This window comes from Myotis yumanensis, unplaced genomic scaffold (assembly GCF_028538775.1).
Source record: "Myotis yumanensis isolate MYYU_CA2020_CCGP unplaced genomic scaffold, mMyoYum1.0.hap1 SCAF_5, whole genome shotgun sequence".
Classification (NCBI taxonomy): Eukaryota; Metazoa; Chordata; class Mammalia; order Chiroptera; family Vespertilionidae; genus Myotis; species Myotis yumanensis.
Window position 1 is genome coordinate 8,465,379 of NW_027223756.1, and position 15,954 is coordinate 8,481,332.

General features: G+C 46.6%; 1 protein-coding gene across 10 annotated transcripts in view; it reads right to left on the minus strand.

The window, feature by feature from the left end:
- Positions 1 to 15,954, minus strand: part of TENM2 (teneurin transmembrane protein 2) — a 1,191,402-nt gene that overhangs the window by 39,793 nt on the left and 1,135,655 nt on the right. For 9 of the 10 annotated variants that reach the window (XM_070414454.1, XM_070414453.1, XM_070414451.1 and 6 more), the window contains 4 exons: positions 11,054 to 11,074; positions 7,854 to 8,086; positions 6,531 to 6,685; positions 3,560 to 4,434 (listed from right to left, as the gene is read on the minus strand). In XM_070414454.1, coding sequence (XP_070270555.1) covers positions 3,560 to 4,434; positions 6,531 to 6,685; positions 7,854 to 8,086; positions 11,054 to 11,074 — 1,284 coding nt within the window. The remainder of the gene's footprint in view (positions 1 to 3,559; positions 4,435 to 6,530; positions 6,686 to 7,853; positions 8,087 to 11,053; positions 11,075 to 15,954) is intronic. The other variant, XM_070414452.1, reaches the window with a different exon arrangement.

A 15,954-nucleotide genomic window follows, 5' to 3' on the forward strand; every position in this document is an offset into this window, starting at 1 on the left:
CAACCCCAAACTACTCGATTAAAAAATAAATAGAACAAACAATTCTAAAATTTGTATGGAACCACAAAAGATCCCAAATAGCCAAAGCAATCTTGAGAAAGAAGAACAAAGCTGGAGGCATCATGCTCCCTGATTTCAAATTCTATTACAAACAGTACGATATTGGCATAAAAGCAGACACACAGATCAATGTGGAACAGAATAGAGAGCTAAAATAAACCCACGCCAATATGATCAATTAATTAACGACAAAGCAGCCAAGACTACACAATAGGGTAAAGGCAGTCTTGTCAATAAATGGTGTTCGAAAAACTGGGCACCCACATGCAAAAAATGGTACTTGTCCACTATTACACACTACTCACAAAAATTAAATGATTACAAACTCGAAAGTAAGATCTGAAACCATAAACGACCTAGAAGAAAACATAAGCGGTCAGCTCCTTGACATTGGTCTTTGTGATATTTTTTTTTGGACTTGACACCAAAAGCAAAGGCAAAAAAAGAATAAAAATCAACAAATGGGACAACATCAAACTAAGAAAACTTCTGCACAGCAAAGGAAACTACTGATAAAATGAAAAGGCACCTACTAAAAGGGAGAAAATATTTGCAAATCATATATCTGGTAAGGTGTTAATATCCCAAATATATAAAGAACTCATATAACTCAAATTATAACACCAACTTGCCCAGTTCAACCTATGAACCAGGAGGTTGAGGTTTGATTCCCTGTCAGGGCACATGCCGGGGGTTGTGGGCTTGATCCCCAGCGCGGGGCTTGCAGGAGGCAGCCAATCAATGATTCTCATCATTGAAGTTTCTATTTCTCTCTCTCTCTCCCTTCCTCTCTGAAATAAAAAAAAAATAAATGAAAACACCAACATGAGAATATATATGCACCACATATTCATTACGGCATTATTTACAATAGCCAAACTATGGAAACAACCTAAGTGTCCATTGATGTCTGAATGGATGTAGAAAATATGGTGTACTATATATGCAATGGAACAGTATTCAGCCATAGAAGAATGAAGTCTTGCCACTTGTGACAGTATGATGGATCTTGAGGGCATTATGCCAAGTGACAGAAGTCAGACAGAGAAAGACAAATTAAAAAAACCCAAATGAGCTCATAGATACAGAGAACAGATTGGTGTTTGCCAGAGGCAGGGGTGGAGGTGGGGTGGGTGGGTGTCATGGGTGAAGGGGGTCAAAAGGTGAAAACTTGCAGTTATAAAATAAGTCATGGATGAAATGTACAGCAGGGTGACTCTAGTTAATAACACTGTATTGCACATTTGAAGGTTGCTAAGAGGGTAGATTTTGAAAATTCTCATCACAAGAAAAATGTTTAATAATTGTATGGTGAGAGATATTAACTAGGCTTATTGTAGCTATTGTTTTGTATAAACAATGAATCATTATATTGTACATCTACAATGAATATAATCTTATATGTCAATTTTACCTCAATAAAGAATAGCATGACTGTTCTGAGTGTTTGGGCATGGGGTACCTAGTGGAGTATGCAGTAACAGACAGAGTCCCAGCTCTTGCACAGCAGGGACCGGGGTGGGGGGGGTGGGGGGGTGCTTATTCTGTGGGACCCAGGCTAGGACTGAGTTCCAACCCCTGCATTACCTGGACACCTACGATGTGCAGGTTGCCTGGCTTCGGTATGACAGAAGTGGCAAGCATTGGATAACTTCCGGGGAACAGAGGATTGGGGTGGTGATCAGAATCTCCCAGGAACAGGGTGAGGAACATGTCCTCTTTAACTTTCAAAGAAGATTCGGCTGCCTCTGGCTCTGCTTGCTTCCCCGTGCAGTGGGCCTCTTCACCCTCAGGCCTTTTTGAGCCTACGTGTGCAAGGAGCTGTGCGCTCCTGCGATGGGATCTCAAGGCCACCAAGAAAGCCAGTCCGGCCTCCCTCGGTCTGTGTGGCCCTAGAGGCTGCGTTTGACTCAGTTATTCAGCGAGTATTCACTGAGTGCCTACTATGTACTTGGCACGATACAAAGCACTGGGGACATTGCTAGCAACGAAATGGGTGAAAATCCCTGCCCTCAGGACCTGTGTGTGCTGGGCAGAGAGGGCTAAAATCAACCAAGTTAAACTGTAGACTATGGTAGGTGGTGACAAATGGCAAGATGCTACTGAGATGCGCTGGGTCTTTCGAGGGAAGATGAGGGTCTGGGAGGTGTTTGGGTCACTTGCATAGCTTTAACCTAATTTAGCGTGAGAACTAAAGATGGCACTCGGATGGTGCCTTTGGGGACAGAGTAACCGGGCTGTAAAGTTTGGTCAAGTTCCTGTGCCTTGAAGGATGTTAGGATGCCTCAGAAATCTGAGAAAGACAGCTTTGCCCAAAGAAAGAAGACAGAGCAAGAGAGAGCGATTCTGCAATGCAGCAAATTCCCAGCAGGTGGCAACAGCTTCCTGTACATTCTCCCAAGCCCACTGTCACTACCATCAGAAAGTGAACATTCCTGGATTTAGGAGTGAGCAACAATGTTTCTCTCTTGTTCTCCCTTCCCTCTGTGACAACCCCTCCCTACCGTACTAAATTCTCAGCTAGCAGCAACACCCAGACAGAAAGCAAACCCCCGAACACATAGGGGTTAACCAGATCTCTCCCCATCCAGGAGAGCCAGATGTTTGAAAATTCCACCCCCATCTGAGGCAGCCATGGGCAGAACGATGCCTTAGCAATTTCCTCCAGCCAGCATCCCAACGGTCAATACCTGCAGTCGCTGGCAGTGTGGCCAAGCGCCGCCTGCAGCATGAGGGGCAGCAGCTTTTTCTGGCAAAACGCACGGCGGGACTATTAAGTGTGAGATAATTGTGAGGGGAAATATGACCGGCGCTGGCGTCTTTTAATATACCTAGCACTTTATCTGTATTGATCTGCTTCTGCTGGAGAGGAAATGCAGAGTTTATCTACCTGTCTGTGCAATCAAGTGTGTGGCCGGACCTATTGGCAAATTACAGGAGTCCCGCCAGGATCTTGCCTTTTAGGTTCTAATTTCCGTACACACGGCAAACACGAATAATCAGCGGAGTTAATCAGCACTTGATCTCCCAGGTGCGGCGTGTGTCCAATATCCTGACACCCTGACGACAGGCAGGCAAGAGGAATTCCCAGCTCTTGCAGGGAGAAAGCTCCACAGTGCAAATCACTGAGGAGTCAGGGAGAGCGGCCATGGGCGCCTTAGGGCCATGGGAGATATGAACGTTAGAAAGACAACGTGACCTAGCAGTTCTAGAAGCTACGTGAGGTCCAGTTCTTCTTCTTCTTTTCTAAAATATATTTTTATTGATTTCAGAGAGGAAGGGAGAGGGAGAGAGAGATAGAAACATCAATGATGAGAGAGAATCATTGATCGGCTGCCTCCTGCATGCAACCTGGGCATGTGCCCTTGACCGGAATCGAACCTGGGACCCTTCAGTCCGCAGGCCGATGCTCTATCAAACTGGCTAGGGCGAGGGCCAGCTCTGATGCCAACGAGGGTGGGGTGAGCGCTCTCGGGACATACTTTATAAACCCACTTACTCATAGAACGTCGTCCATCCCGTTTCGTCACTCTTGGTGGCGAGGAGGCCAGTGTTCCCGTCGTAGGTCATGAGGCCAAGCTCCAGGGTCTGCGTGGCCACGACTTTGAGGCCCCCGTTGGTGCCCACAGTGAGCGTGATGATCTGGTTGTCGGGCATGAGCAGGTGGCGGGCGACGCCGCTGCTGTCCCGCCGGATCTTCAGGGAGTTGCCACTGTTGTCGATCAGCTCCGTGACGTCGTTGTCCGCGCTGTAGGTGAAATTGTACAAGTGCTCCCCCGTGACCAGGCTCACCGTGTACTGGTGGATGCCGTCAGCGTTGAAGACATACAGCTCCTGCTCCCCGGGGGAGGCGGCCTCGTACTGGTTGAAAGCGTTTAGCACGGGCTTGTTCTTGCTGACCGCCCTGATCCGGATGTTCCCCAGGTCCGCGATGTAGATGGTGCCGTCGGGAGCCACGGCCAAGGAGGACGGGGCGTTCAGGATGGCGTCCGTGGCGTAGGCGTCGTCTCCCGAGTAGCAGTTGCAGTTGACGTCGTTTTTGCAGTCGCAGTCCGAGGCTGCGCCCGCGAGCAGGCAGATCTCCCCGTTGGTGGTCACCTGGCGCAGACGGTTGATCTTCTTCTCGTCCGTCTCGGTGATGTAGAGGACACCGGTGTGGGAGATGGCGATGGCGCTGGCCGACTCCAGAGCGGAGTGAATGGCTAGCTTGCTGAGCGAGTAGTCGATGCCCGGGACCTGGCAGTGCATGGGGCGCCCCGCGATGATGCTCACCTGGTGGTTCTCTGTGATGCGCAGGATGACGTTGTTTTCCAGGACGTACAGGGAGTTGTCCATGGGGTTGACGGCAAGGTCTGTGGGCCACTCCAGGCGGACCTGTGGGTGACACGGCGTCCGATTAAAGAACAGCATCTAATGTGCCCAGTGTTTACCTGTGTCAGACACTTGTGTTGTTTTTTTTAAAAATATTTTTTATTTCAGAGAAGAAGGGACAGAGAGAGAGATAGAAACATCAATGATGAGAAAGAATTATTGATAGACTGCCTCCTGCATGCCCCCTATTGTGGATCGAGCCTACAACCCATGCATGTACCCTTGACCGGAATCAAACCCAGGACCCTTCAGTCCAAAGGGCCAAACTCTATCCACTGAGCCAAACAGGCTAGGGCCACTTGGGTTGGTTTTATGCAGCTGGGGAAAAAGGACTTTTTACTAACACCCTGTATGGAGACCCGCCCATCATCAAACCCCTTGCCCACTGCCCATGATGATATACACGACAGAGAAGAAGAGACTGTGTAACACATATCTCTTACTGCAGTGGTTCTCAACCTTCCTAATGCAGTGACCCTTTAATACAGTTCCTCATGTTGTGGTGACCCCCAACCATAAAATTATTTTCTTTGCTACTTCATAACTGTAATTTTGCTACTGTTATGAATCGTAATGTGAATATCTGATATGCAGGATGTATTTTCATTGTTACAAATTGAACATAATTAAAGCATAGTGATTAATCACAAAAACAATATGTAATTATATATGTGTTTTCCGATGGTCTTAGGTGACCCCTGTGAAAGGGTCGTTCGACTCCCAAAGGTTCTAATTTCCGTACACACGGCAAATTCTTCCAGTTATAAAATTTGTACGGAACCCCAAAAGATCCCAAATAGCCAAAGCAATCTTGAGAAAGAAGAACAAAGGGGTCGCGACCCACAGGTTGAGAACCGCTGTCTTACTGTATTGTCAGCTGTGGCTAGAGCAGGTCACTAGCTCTCCCAGGATGTTCTTCTCAGCCCCAGGTGATTAGGTCAGGGTCAGAGTCATCATACACAACTGTACTGGTCGTCCACTGCCCAAGAGGCTAATGTGACCCAGCCCATATCCTGCTCACCGAGCCGTGGGCTGGAGGAAGCTATGTTCATTTTAAGACGACCCCTTTATCTAATTCACAGAAAGAAGCTGTGAGGTTTGGAATGTGGCCCTGACTCAAGGGGAGCCCCTGCCCAGGCTGGCCAGCAAATTACAGCTCGGGTGTTTGCTTGAAAAAATGAACTGGACAGTCCTGGCCAGTGTTGCTCAGTTGGTTGAGGCTCGTCCCATGCACCAAGAGGTTGCTGGTTTGATTCCCGGTCAGGGCACATGCCTGGGTTGCTGCCTTGATCCCCAGTTGGGGGTGTGCAGGAGGCAGCCAATAAATGCTTCTCTCTCATCCATGTCTCTCTTTCTCCCTCTCCCTTCCTCTCTTCTCTCTCTCTCTCAAAATCAATGAAAACATTAAAAAAAGAAAAGAAAAAATGAACTGGACAAAACACATTTCTTCTCTGCAGAATTTGAAATGAAAATCTCAGTGGAAAGTTGTCAGTTTGTTGTAGAATTTGAGCTGAAATTAATGAGGTTGACCGAGGGTTGAAAGGCCCCTGTAGGAAGGGTCAACATCTATCTACGCCAGGTTGTTAGTCCAGTTTCCTAGGCTGTCCAGCTGGGTGAGCCTGTGCTCTCTGCCGCAGCAAGAGCCCGGACTAAAGAATATCACTTGGGGGCATCGTGTAGAGGGCTCTGTTCCAGTTCTGACTGCACAAAATAAAGGTTTATGTAGTGAGGATGCAATCATTTCAGATTAACAGGGAAGTTCTGATGGACGTATAACACTGCACGGTACATTCTCAAACCTGCAATAATGATGGAGAAGAGAGGCAATTACACAGGAACTCCTACCCTGTAATCTGCCACGGCTGCAGTAGGCACCAGCTCCACTTTTCTGAGCAGAATCTCTCTCTCTCCCTCATCCTACCTGACATTTCCCAGTCTGTCTTGCTGCCTAGTTCATCTCAAGCCTTTTGCAAACACACCTGTGATCTCTATCTATATCTCCCCCTTCCCACTCCGCTCAGACAGGTTGCTGGTGAGAACTTCAGACCAAGAACCAGGTGTGGCTTAGTTAGTGATGAGAAATAGAGAGAGAGTCCTACCTGGGCCACATCCATACTGGAGTCACAGCTCAGTGGCCGGACGGCAGTGAGGTCATTCGAGCCCAGCAGGGTGGAGATGATTCCATTCTGGTCGACCTTCCGGATCATGGTGGCATCGACGAAGTACATGAGGCCATTCTTGTCCACTGCGATACCTGAGCAAGACAAATGGGGGGAGTGCGTCTCTCGGCAAGGAGCAGAGCTTGTGGGGTGAAGGTGGGGATGCCCTACTGGGCCTTCCCTTCTGGGACCTTACTGAGAGGTTATTACACTCAGAGCAGTGGTTCTCAACCTTCTAAGGTGACCCCCTTTCTCATGAGCACTGCGTTGAGATCTGCATAATTCCTGGGGTGCTGGCTGTATTATCACTGAACTGCAGAACAAACCTTGGGCTGCAAATGAACCAAGGCTGCAAATGAATGGATGGGGAAATAATGTTGCATCTGTTCTTTTTTGGAAAGCAGTTATTTCCCAAGTTCCTTGCTTGAAAAATTATTGGTGGTAAATTACTTGACTACCCTTCACGACTGATTGCAACACTGAGGTTGAGAAATAATGATTCTTGCAGCCACACACTCCCCATTCAGAGTATACCCTCCAGGAAGTATTCCCCATGAAGCCCTGACTTCACCTAGCACATCAGCACCTTGGGGGAACGCAGGTCCCAGGACCACCCTTCCCCCGCTAAGACACAGTCATCTAATCTTTTGCATCTTTATTCTAATGTCCACACCCAATGCTTCTCACCAGCTGCTTTCAGGGTAGCTAAAAATGGTGACAATAATTGGACCTTCAAATGGTTGTCCTTAACCTTAATTATCTATCCCTTTCCAAATAGAGATCCATTGGTTCCAGGAACCCCTCCCACCAATCCCAGGTCCTTGGAAATTATGCCCATTCTTACTGGGCATTTATAAAATGTCAGGCGCTGTGCTTTAGACTTTGAATGCACTATTGTCTAACAGGAACATCTGGGAGAGGTTGGAGGCCACCCACTGGGCTCTGTGCTGTCTCCAGCCCACACAGCTAGACCTCTGGCTCCTTCCGACTCTGTGACTGGCTGCAGTCAGAAATCTCCAGGAGCAACCACTTTCTACTTGTAGCATATGTGGGTGGTGAAGTTTACTTCAAATAAAATAAATACACTTAAAAAAAGACACTCCCCCACACCAAAGCAATCGATCAGAGTTAAGCCATTCTAGGGAAAGCTGTGCTTAGGAGTGCCTGGGCTCCGCTGAGCTCCAATAAGGAGAAAGCCAAGCTCGTGGCCAGCTCTCTCTCTGGGGGGAGGGGGGGGGGGCTTCCTTCCTCTGCAGGCGTTACCTCGAGGGCTCATGAGGGTTGCATCCACAGCCTTCCCTCCGTCCCCACAGCGGGCCTCATCAAAGGGCAAGCATTGCTCTCCAGTTCCTGCCACGACCTCCGAGTTCCCGGCCAGGTCTTTAGCTCCGCTCAGGGACTTGACTCGGTAGATGCGCCGACTGTTGGTGTCAGACACGTAGAGAGATCCCGACACGGGGTCTACTGCCAAGTAGTACTTGTGTGCTGGGTTGTTGCTTTAGTGGAAGAAACACAGAGAGAAATGGGAAAGGGGTGATGCCGCTGGCCTGCTCGACCGAAGAGATGACAAAAATCCTAGCACGACTGTAACCATTGCCAATGTCTTTCCACTTTAGTGAACTGGAAAGAATCTACCATATTAAGTTAGTGCTCTAACACACCATGGTTTTTAGCTACTTCTAATTGGGCTTAACCTGCTCCCATCAGAGAATCTATCGCTTCCCATCATGCTAGAGTACCATTGCTTCATTTAGCCGATGCGAAAGACCCCACTCTGGTCCTGTGTGTGTGTGTGTGTGTGTGTGTGTGTGTGTGTGTGTGTGTTTTGTGTGTCAGCCTCCTTGATCCCTCCGTGGGTTTGACATGTTCTCAAGGGGATCTAGGGACACTTCCCTGGGACAATGTTCTCTTTTTAATCTGTGCCTCCCCAGTGCCTCCGAGGTACTGGATCATTCATCCCGCAGCTGCTGGGAGTCTTCCTGGTTTTGTAATGGGAGGCACCTCAGCCCTCAGCCTCAGATCTTCGCTACTAGTTCTCAGTGTGGACACGAATCAAGTTCATGTGAAGGAGTGTGATGTCCTGTGGATACCAAGTCCAGAATCTGAATTACTGGGGTTGGAGACCCAGTTTTTAAATCATGGGTAATAATGAGGACACAGGTATGGACCAAGATGGGCCAGGGCCCTAAGCCTTGTCAGGAGACAAATACCTTAGGTGTGTGGAATGTCTTAGGAAGACATCAGGCCTCAGAGACCTAGACCTCTTTCTCTGATCTCCTATGTGTTATTGACCAGGACAGAGGAAGATTTGTAGACAGGAATGAGACACAGAAAACTCCAATTCAACTCTGACTCGGCTGGTGACCTTAGGTAAATCTTCTGGCTCTGCTGGGTCCTAGATTCCTTGTCATGAAGAAGTCAAATCAGACCACTCGCATGTTCCTTTTGGCTTGAACCCTACAGCTTCTTCCCTTTGCACTGTCTGTTGCTGGTTGGAGGTTGAGGCCAGAATGGGTACTCGTGGCCCTCCCATGCTGGTTACTAAAATCACTGCCTCCGTGATGCAAGCAAGGAACACTTCTCCGCCCTAGTGTGACAGATGAGGTTTTGGTGCCCTATGCCTAAAATGAACACAGGCTTTTTTTTTAAAGTTATTTTTCAACTGCAGTTTGGCATTATGGGAAGGGAGGAGTTGGGAGAGGTGAAGGGTGGGCGAGGGCGGTGACAGTGTTGGATGCATGTGTCCTGTAGACACCAGCTAGTAAACGACTAATTAAAACACCCCCGTTTGGGTTCTTCCCTGATTTAAGGAAGAAAAGAAGAAGGAAGCTATTTTTAGGAACAATCTGTGAAGCGAGACCATCTTTAATTCCAGCTTCTCCTCAGCTTGCTATGAAGACACATAATTGAACTAGAAGTCAAGGTCTTTCTAAAATTCCAGCCTAGATAACTAGTCTGGAAGGGAAGGCTACTCGGATCCCTTCCTTTCTCTTTCCTTTCTTTCCTTTTTTTTTTTTTTTTGGCTATTAAGTCTTCAGAGAATATCCATATATACACAACAAATGAGGGTAGAAAGGGAGATATTTGTGCCATTTTTAATTAGATGCTGTACTTTGTTACTGAGTGGACAGTAGCTGGCGTGGCCAGCAGAAGGATCGGGGCTTTGCACATCTGTGCCTATCTGTGAGCAAGATTAATTAATTCTGGACTTTCTAGGGAGCCTGACTCAGGAGGCTTTTCAACATCTCTGGCAGAGAGCAGACAGTTGAAGGTGTGGGGCCATGCTTGCTGGGGCTCCCTTCTTCCCCATGGCCTCTTGCTCATTCCCACTAGGATTCTTGCAGGAAAGCTCAGCTAGATGCACAGACATCCTTCCACTTCTGTGGCTAAGGCGAAGGGCCAGTGGGGTGAGTCTGAAGAGGGGTGTCCCTCCAGGGTGTTGCTGCTGCTTTTATTATTTGATCCATTGGGGTGCCTATGACCAGCCAATTTGGGGGTGCCTGAGAAGAAATCAGAGGACTCCTCCTATGCATTGCAGCTTTCCCACTGACTGGGATGATTGTGGGTATCTGGACTCCACCCTTTGGCTAATTTTGATCTGACATCATGAAGTGCCTTCCACATTTCACTTTAAGGCGCAAGGGAGAGGCATGTCTCTCAAGTATTAAAATACATTTCCCTTGAGTATTAAAAAGCATTGCTTTTTCTCTTCTCCCAAGTAAAAGTGAGATCATTTTTCTTCCAGAAAGCTCATGCTACATCCATTTCAGTGCGCCCTGGGGCAACCTGGACTTGTCCTAACTTTGTAAGGGGAAGCTCCCCAGAGCCATAGGCACACATATGTGTGTTGGTACCAGTATGATTTTACATGCTAACCTTGGAGCGATTGAATGACAAAGACTATTGAGACAAAAAGTACTCGGTCTATACCCTTCATACTACTTAAAAAGTGACTGAACTCCATGAAAATCCCCAACGCATCCAACTGTTGGATTCATTCTGACCAGCAGATTGGCAATTAACTTGTTTTTTTAAAAATGACCATATATCCAGGGGGAAAAATCATTAATGAGTTGAAAATGAGTTTTTGACCCGTTTCCAGTTCATTAAAGCTTTTGTGAACCCAGTCCAGCATTTACAAAAGCCAGAAGTTTGCCTCGACTGTTTAGCCCAATTACGGACCGCACTGAGCAGTTGGGATAAAAGTTCGCCGAGGGTTCATTATCTTGCTTTTGCATCTCCCGGAAATTCTAATTACTGTCAGCTTATTTGGTTGCTTTTTGACTGCATTTCATAATTGCCAAAGCTTATCATATCTACAACACACAATCAGCACATAAAAAAGTGACCATATTTGGCACATAAAAATATACAACATTACATAGGAAGCACGAAACAGAAAGCAAAGACAAGGAAGCAAACGAATCATATCAAATTATACAGGAAAGAGTTTTTTGTCTTACCTATGTTTAAACTCTTTATTTCTTTATAGAAAGAAAACAGAAGGAAAAAGAACAAACAGTTAGCTGAAGAACTGATGATAAAACAAACATCACATTTTCGTTTATTTATTTATTTTTTTTATAAAGGGACCGAAAATAGGCCGTCTTTTTCTCCCCGCCCCTTCTAGCTGACAGCTCCTGGCTCAATTTCCTGGGAAGCCCCCTGATTTGGAATTCCTCCTGGCCATTGGGAGATCTAGGCAAGAATGCTTGCATTCCTGGATCAGCAATGTCACACAGGTGGCAATGGGTAAGACAGGTCTTCTGGCCAATGGAGGGATGACAAGCAGGTGACCTCTTGCATGCCAACACCTGCTGATGAGTGATGGCTGCGGCGGGACAGGTGCAGAAAGATTCTGATGCCAAATTCAAGCTCAGCTATAAAAAGCACCGTGACTCATCTGTAACATCTGCCCCGGGTGTGTGTGTGTATGGGGATCCTGGTGCCACCTGGGCCACCTACTTGCCATCGGTACATTACAGGGTGGAGTCAGTACTACCCAGGAGAAAGTCCCTGCCCACACCCAATCTTAGTTTGGCAAATACTGTCAAACCCTGAGAATCACAACCATTTCCTATGCCTGCTCCCTGCTACCTTCCCTCTCCCCATCCAGCGTTCTTCTTAAATGAAATTCATAGGTAATCAGATCCTATTGTCATCGGAGCCAAAGACCTTTCCTTTTTGGAAAACTAGTAAAAGTTTTGCTGTTTGTTTTTTTTCTCTTAAGAACAAAAAGACATGGCAAGTTCAACAGGAAAGTGGTGGGAAGTTAACTGCATTAGAGAGAAAAAAAGAGAGAAACTGCTCCCCATTCCTGAGGCCTCCAGGCTAAGGCAGAAGGAGCCCCACCCTTCTTTTGCTTCGGGCTGAGGGAGGAGACTTCAGGGAAAGAACAAAGAGGGTTTGAGGGCTGACTCCTGCTCAGGTGCTGCTCAGGCCTCTGCTGGGGGCCATCATTAGTGGTGGGTTTGCACAGGGATTACATTTTTATATTTTATTCCAACGTGTTGGTTTTTGCAAAAAAAAAAAAAAAAGTTAATTAAATGATGCTGATAACTCCTGAGCTCTGACTGACATGGTACAATTTGAGATTCATTCTGCAAAGCCTGGTGCACCGGGGCGGGAGCCGGGAGTCTGTGTGTCTGTTTTATATTGCTTAATGAAAGTGAAATGTTATCTGCCACCAGTGGTAGTCATATTTGGCTCTTAATTATTGCAATATCAATTCCACTTTTTTTTTTTTTTTAAAGTCAAGGTTTTGTAAAAAGACTGGATGGGATTTGGGTCTGCAAACCTGACCTACTTATTGCCTAAGAACATCTGCTTTAAGTTGATTAAGATAGTATCTATGTTGGAGGAAGGAAAAGGGCAAGGGTGGGGGACCAAGTCACTGAGAGTACAGAGTCTGAATGATCACATGGACATGAGCTCTGGTGAAAGGCTGAGGTCACTGCTATTCCAGTCTAGGGCCATCAGCAGAGTGGGTGCTTAGCAAGAAACCAAAATAACAGCATCGTTGGGTTATGTATCCCTATGTTCAAAGCCCAGGCTTTGTGTCTGTGGCCTCAATAACACCAAGCTTTTAGGCTTATGCTTTGAGGGAAAAATGGTGTCTCAGGTTCAAGAACGGAGGTGGATTAGCTCTTCACACGGTGGAGTCTCAATGAGTCCCCTGCGGACCTTCAGGGTCTCTCCGAGCGTTCTCAGCTTGCCTTGCAGAGCACTCATCAGGCTGTCTTGTGATTTATGTGTGTGTGCTTGTCTTTGTTGTGAACAGAAGAAGTAAATATGGACATGACTTATTCCCATGCAGCTGATTTTTAGGAAGGAGTCCTGGAGAGAGGTAGACTGGGCAAATGGGTTCTTGAGTGATGGAGAGCGGGAATGAGGCTGGGTAGACCCTGCCTTGGACTGGTTCCAACCCCTCATATTCTACCCAGAATCACAAAGCTGCAATCAGCTGTTGTCTCTTTCTTTTTTTCCTTTTTCTAAAAAAATTTACCTTTATTGTTGAAAGTATTACAGATGTCCCCTTTGTTTGTTTGTTTTTCTCATTGCCCCCCCCCCCCCCATCCTGCACCCACCTCTCCCAGGCCTTCACTGCTCTATTGTCTGTGTCTGTGGGCTATGCAGCTGTTATCCCTTTCTATTCCAACTCCCTCCGCTCTACAGAAGAGGGTGGAGTTGGAATGGCCACATTTTTTGTTTGTTTGTTTTAGTTGTAACTAAATAAAAGTGAGTTGGGACACACTTAGTTTACTTCAGGGGGATGTGCTTATGTGGTTGCTATGTCCTCCTTGCACCATCTTGTTAGGTTATTGCTAGACACTCTGGCTAGGAAGGACTTTCAGGAATGCCCCTTCCCTGTTGAGCTGATTCATCTCCCACCCTGACAGGAAGTGCAACGCCCAGGGTAGAAGTCACTATTACCAGGACATCAGTGACAAACTGGCTGATGAGTGTCGGTCCCAAAAATATTTAGATTATTCACTGCACACAAAAACCTGAAATGCTCAGAAATACTATGAAAGAAGCTTGATGAAGTTTTCCCAACATTGACAATTCTAACAATTCTCACGACTTTGCCCATAATCAATCGTTGAACATCAAAGAAAAATTTCTAATTTATCAGCACTCTGAAGCAACTTTTGACCAGCTATACTGAAGGCAAGACTGAATCTCTCTCTACTCTTTTTATAGATAATGATGTTACAAAGTCATTGTCATATTAAGAGACGATCAAAGAGGATGCAGTCAAAAAGTGTAGGAAAACAAGTATCCTGGACGTGTATGAGTAGTTAATTAATAAAAAATTTAGGTTATTTTTCTGAATTTTGTGCTGTTTGGAGTAATTGTCAGCTTTTCAAAATCTGCAGTTGCCTTGGTTTCTTTTCTCATCCTAAATAATTTCAGTTTCATTCTGAAATTGCACGAAACCTAGATCTGTCTTTGGTAAAAGAGCTCTTTGAAAACGGAACCAAAAACTGCCCAAAGTTTTATGGTGATGTTGTTACTGCTATTCTGTGCTGTGTTATATTTGGTCTCCTGACCTCCGTGTTTATACCCTGACTACACAGGGAAAGTGTCTGCTCTCTAGCTAGAACCATCTTCCTCCTGAACATCCTGTGTTGGCATCCAGCAGGGTCTGTCCTGGTTGGAACTCTCAGGCAAAGCTTATCTTTGCCTGGTGAGGCTTATTCCAATTTCTGCTGCCCTTGCCCTCCTTCCAATGCTCCCTCTTTCTCACGTCTCTTCCCTCTCCAGCACTGACAACCCTGAGCCGGACATTCCCTCCCCTAAAGAGCTTCCCCAATGCAATGATGCCGTTGAGTCAATCCAACAGCGCCATCAGAATCTCAGCATGGCAAGTGTTTTAGTTGGAAAAAAAACATAATAAATATCATAATATAACTTTATTTTTGGGAAATTTAAAAAATAGACTTTCAAATATTATGGAAAGTGCAAGAGTCTTATGTTTGCCAAAGGGGCCACATTAAGAAAAGCAGCGGGACAATGTCCCCTCCCTTATCAGCTATTGCCTTATTTTGGGGTCCAATTGCTAAGATAGTCTCAAATTGGGGGGGGGGGAGGGAAGGAAAGATTTGTCTAGGGTAGAAATTCACCCTGAGGTGGTAGTGACTGACATTTATTCTGCTCCACAGGGCTCAGGTTTTCTAGGGATCACCTGGAGAGGGTGATAGTTATAAGAAGGGAAGTGGGCTACAACAGGTCATGTCAGGCTTTTGGGGGAAGTGAATGTTGAAAATGTCTCCAGTGCTGGTGGCACTAAAGAAGGCTTTTTCCAGCACTGGACGTTTTCCAGGAGTGTTTTCCATAGGCAAAGGAAGGGAGAAGGACAGCGAGAGCACACAGGAACGTCTAAATAAAATTCTGATTCAGAGGCACGGCTCTGGGGTGGGTGAGCGAGAGAGGGATGGGCACTGGCTCCTGAAATGGAATCATTGGGCTGCCAGCTCACAGTGGAGAAAAGACATAAGCAAGACAGGTCCCTCCCTCCCTCCTCCCTCCCTTTGAAGGTTACTGTTTTGAAGAGCGGGGATTGACAGCCCTTTGTTTTCAGGTATGTAGTGGGAAGAAAAGAAGAATCAAACCAGTGTTCTTGTAAAAGCTTAACTTCTAATCATCTCTGGATCCCTGGCTGATGAAAGCAAGAACACGTCCAAAGGCGGTTAAAAAGGAAAAAAGAAACAACAAAAACCATATGGCTGTCGAGGGAAATTGGTAGTTCCATGCCCTCCAGCCATGTCATTGTCACCATGTGGTTGTGGCATGGCTCTGGGTGGGCCCTTGGCTGGTATCACTGATACTGTGGCCTTTACAACTCTAAGAGACACGGAACCAAGGGCAAATTCCAACCAAGGGGAGGACACTGGTTTGTGTCCGCCTTAACTCGAGCCACAGGTCTTGGAGCTGCTGGTGTGGATCAGATACTACTCTAGGCATCAAGGGGCAAAGATACCCAAACTGCCTGCTCCACAGAGACTCATACACTAGGGCCCTAAGATTTACACAGGAATACCTAAAAAGCAAGGCAGTGAACACTGTCAACTTTTGTGGAAAATTAGACAAAGTGACCCAGACGAGGTTGAGAATTATTTCCACTAAGGAGATCGGGCTTCAAGGAAGAAGGGGCCTTCAAATGGAGCCTTAAAGACGGGCTCGGTGATGAGGTAGAGAAGGTATTGTAAGTAGGCTGAGGGGCAGGAGTCAAGGTTGGGAGGTGGGAATGCAGCTGGCAGGTGCTGATTCAGCGCTGAGCAAGAAGAGCAGTGACAAGGAAGAGGTGGAGGGCGACAAATGCCAGTGAGAATCGTGACCTTCATGGGAAAGCACAATGCTA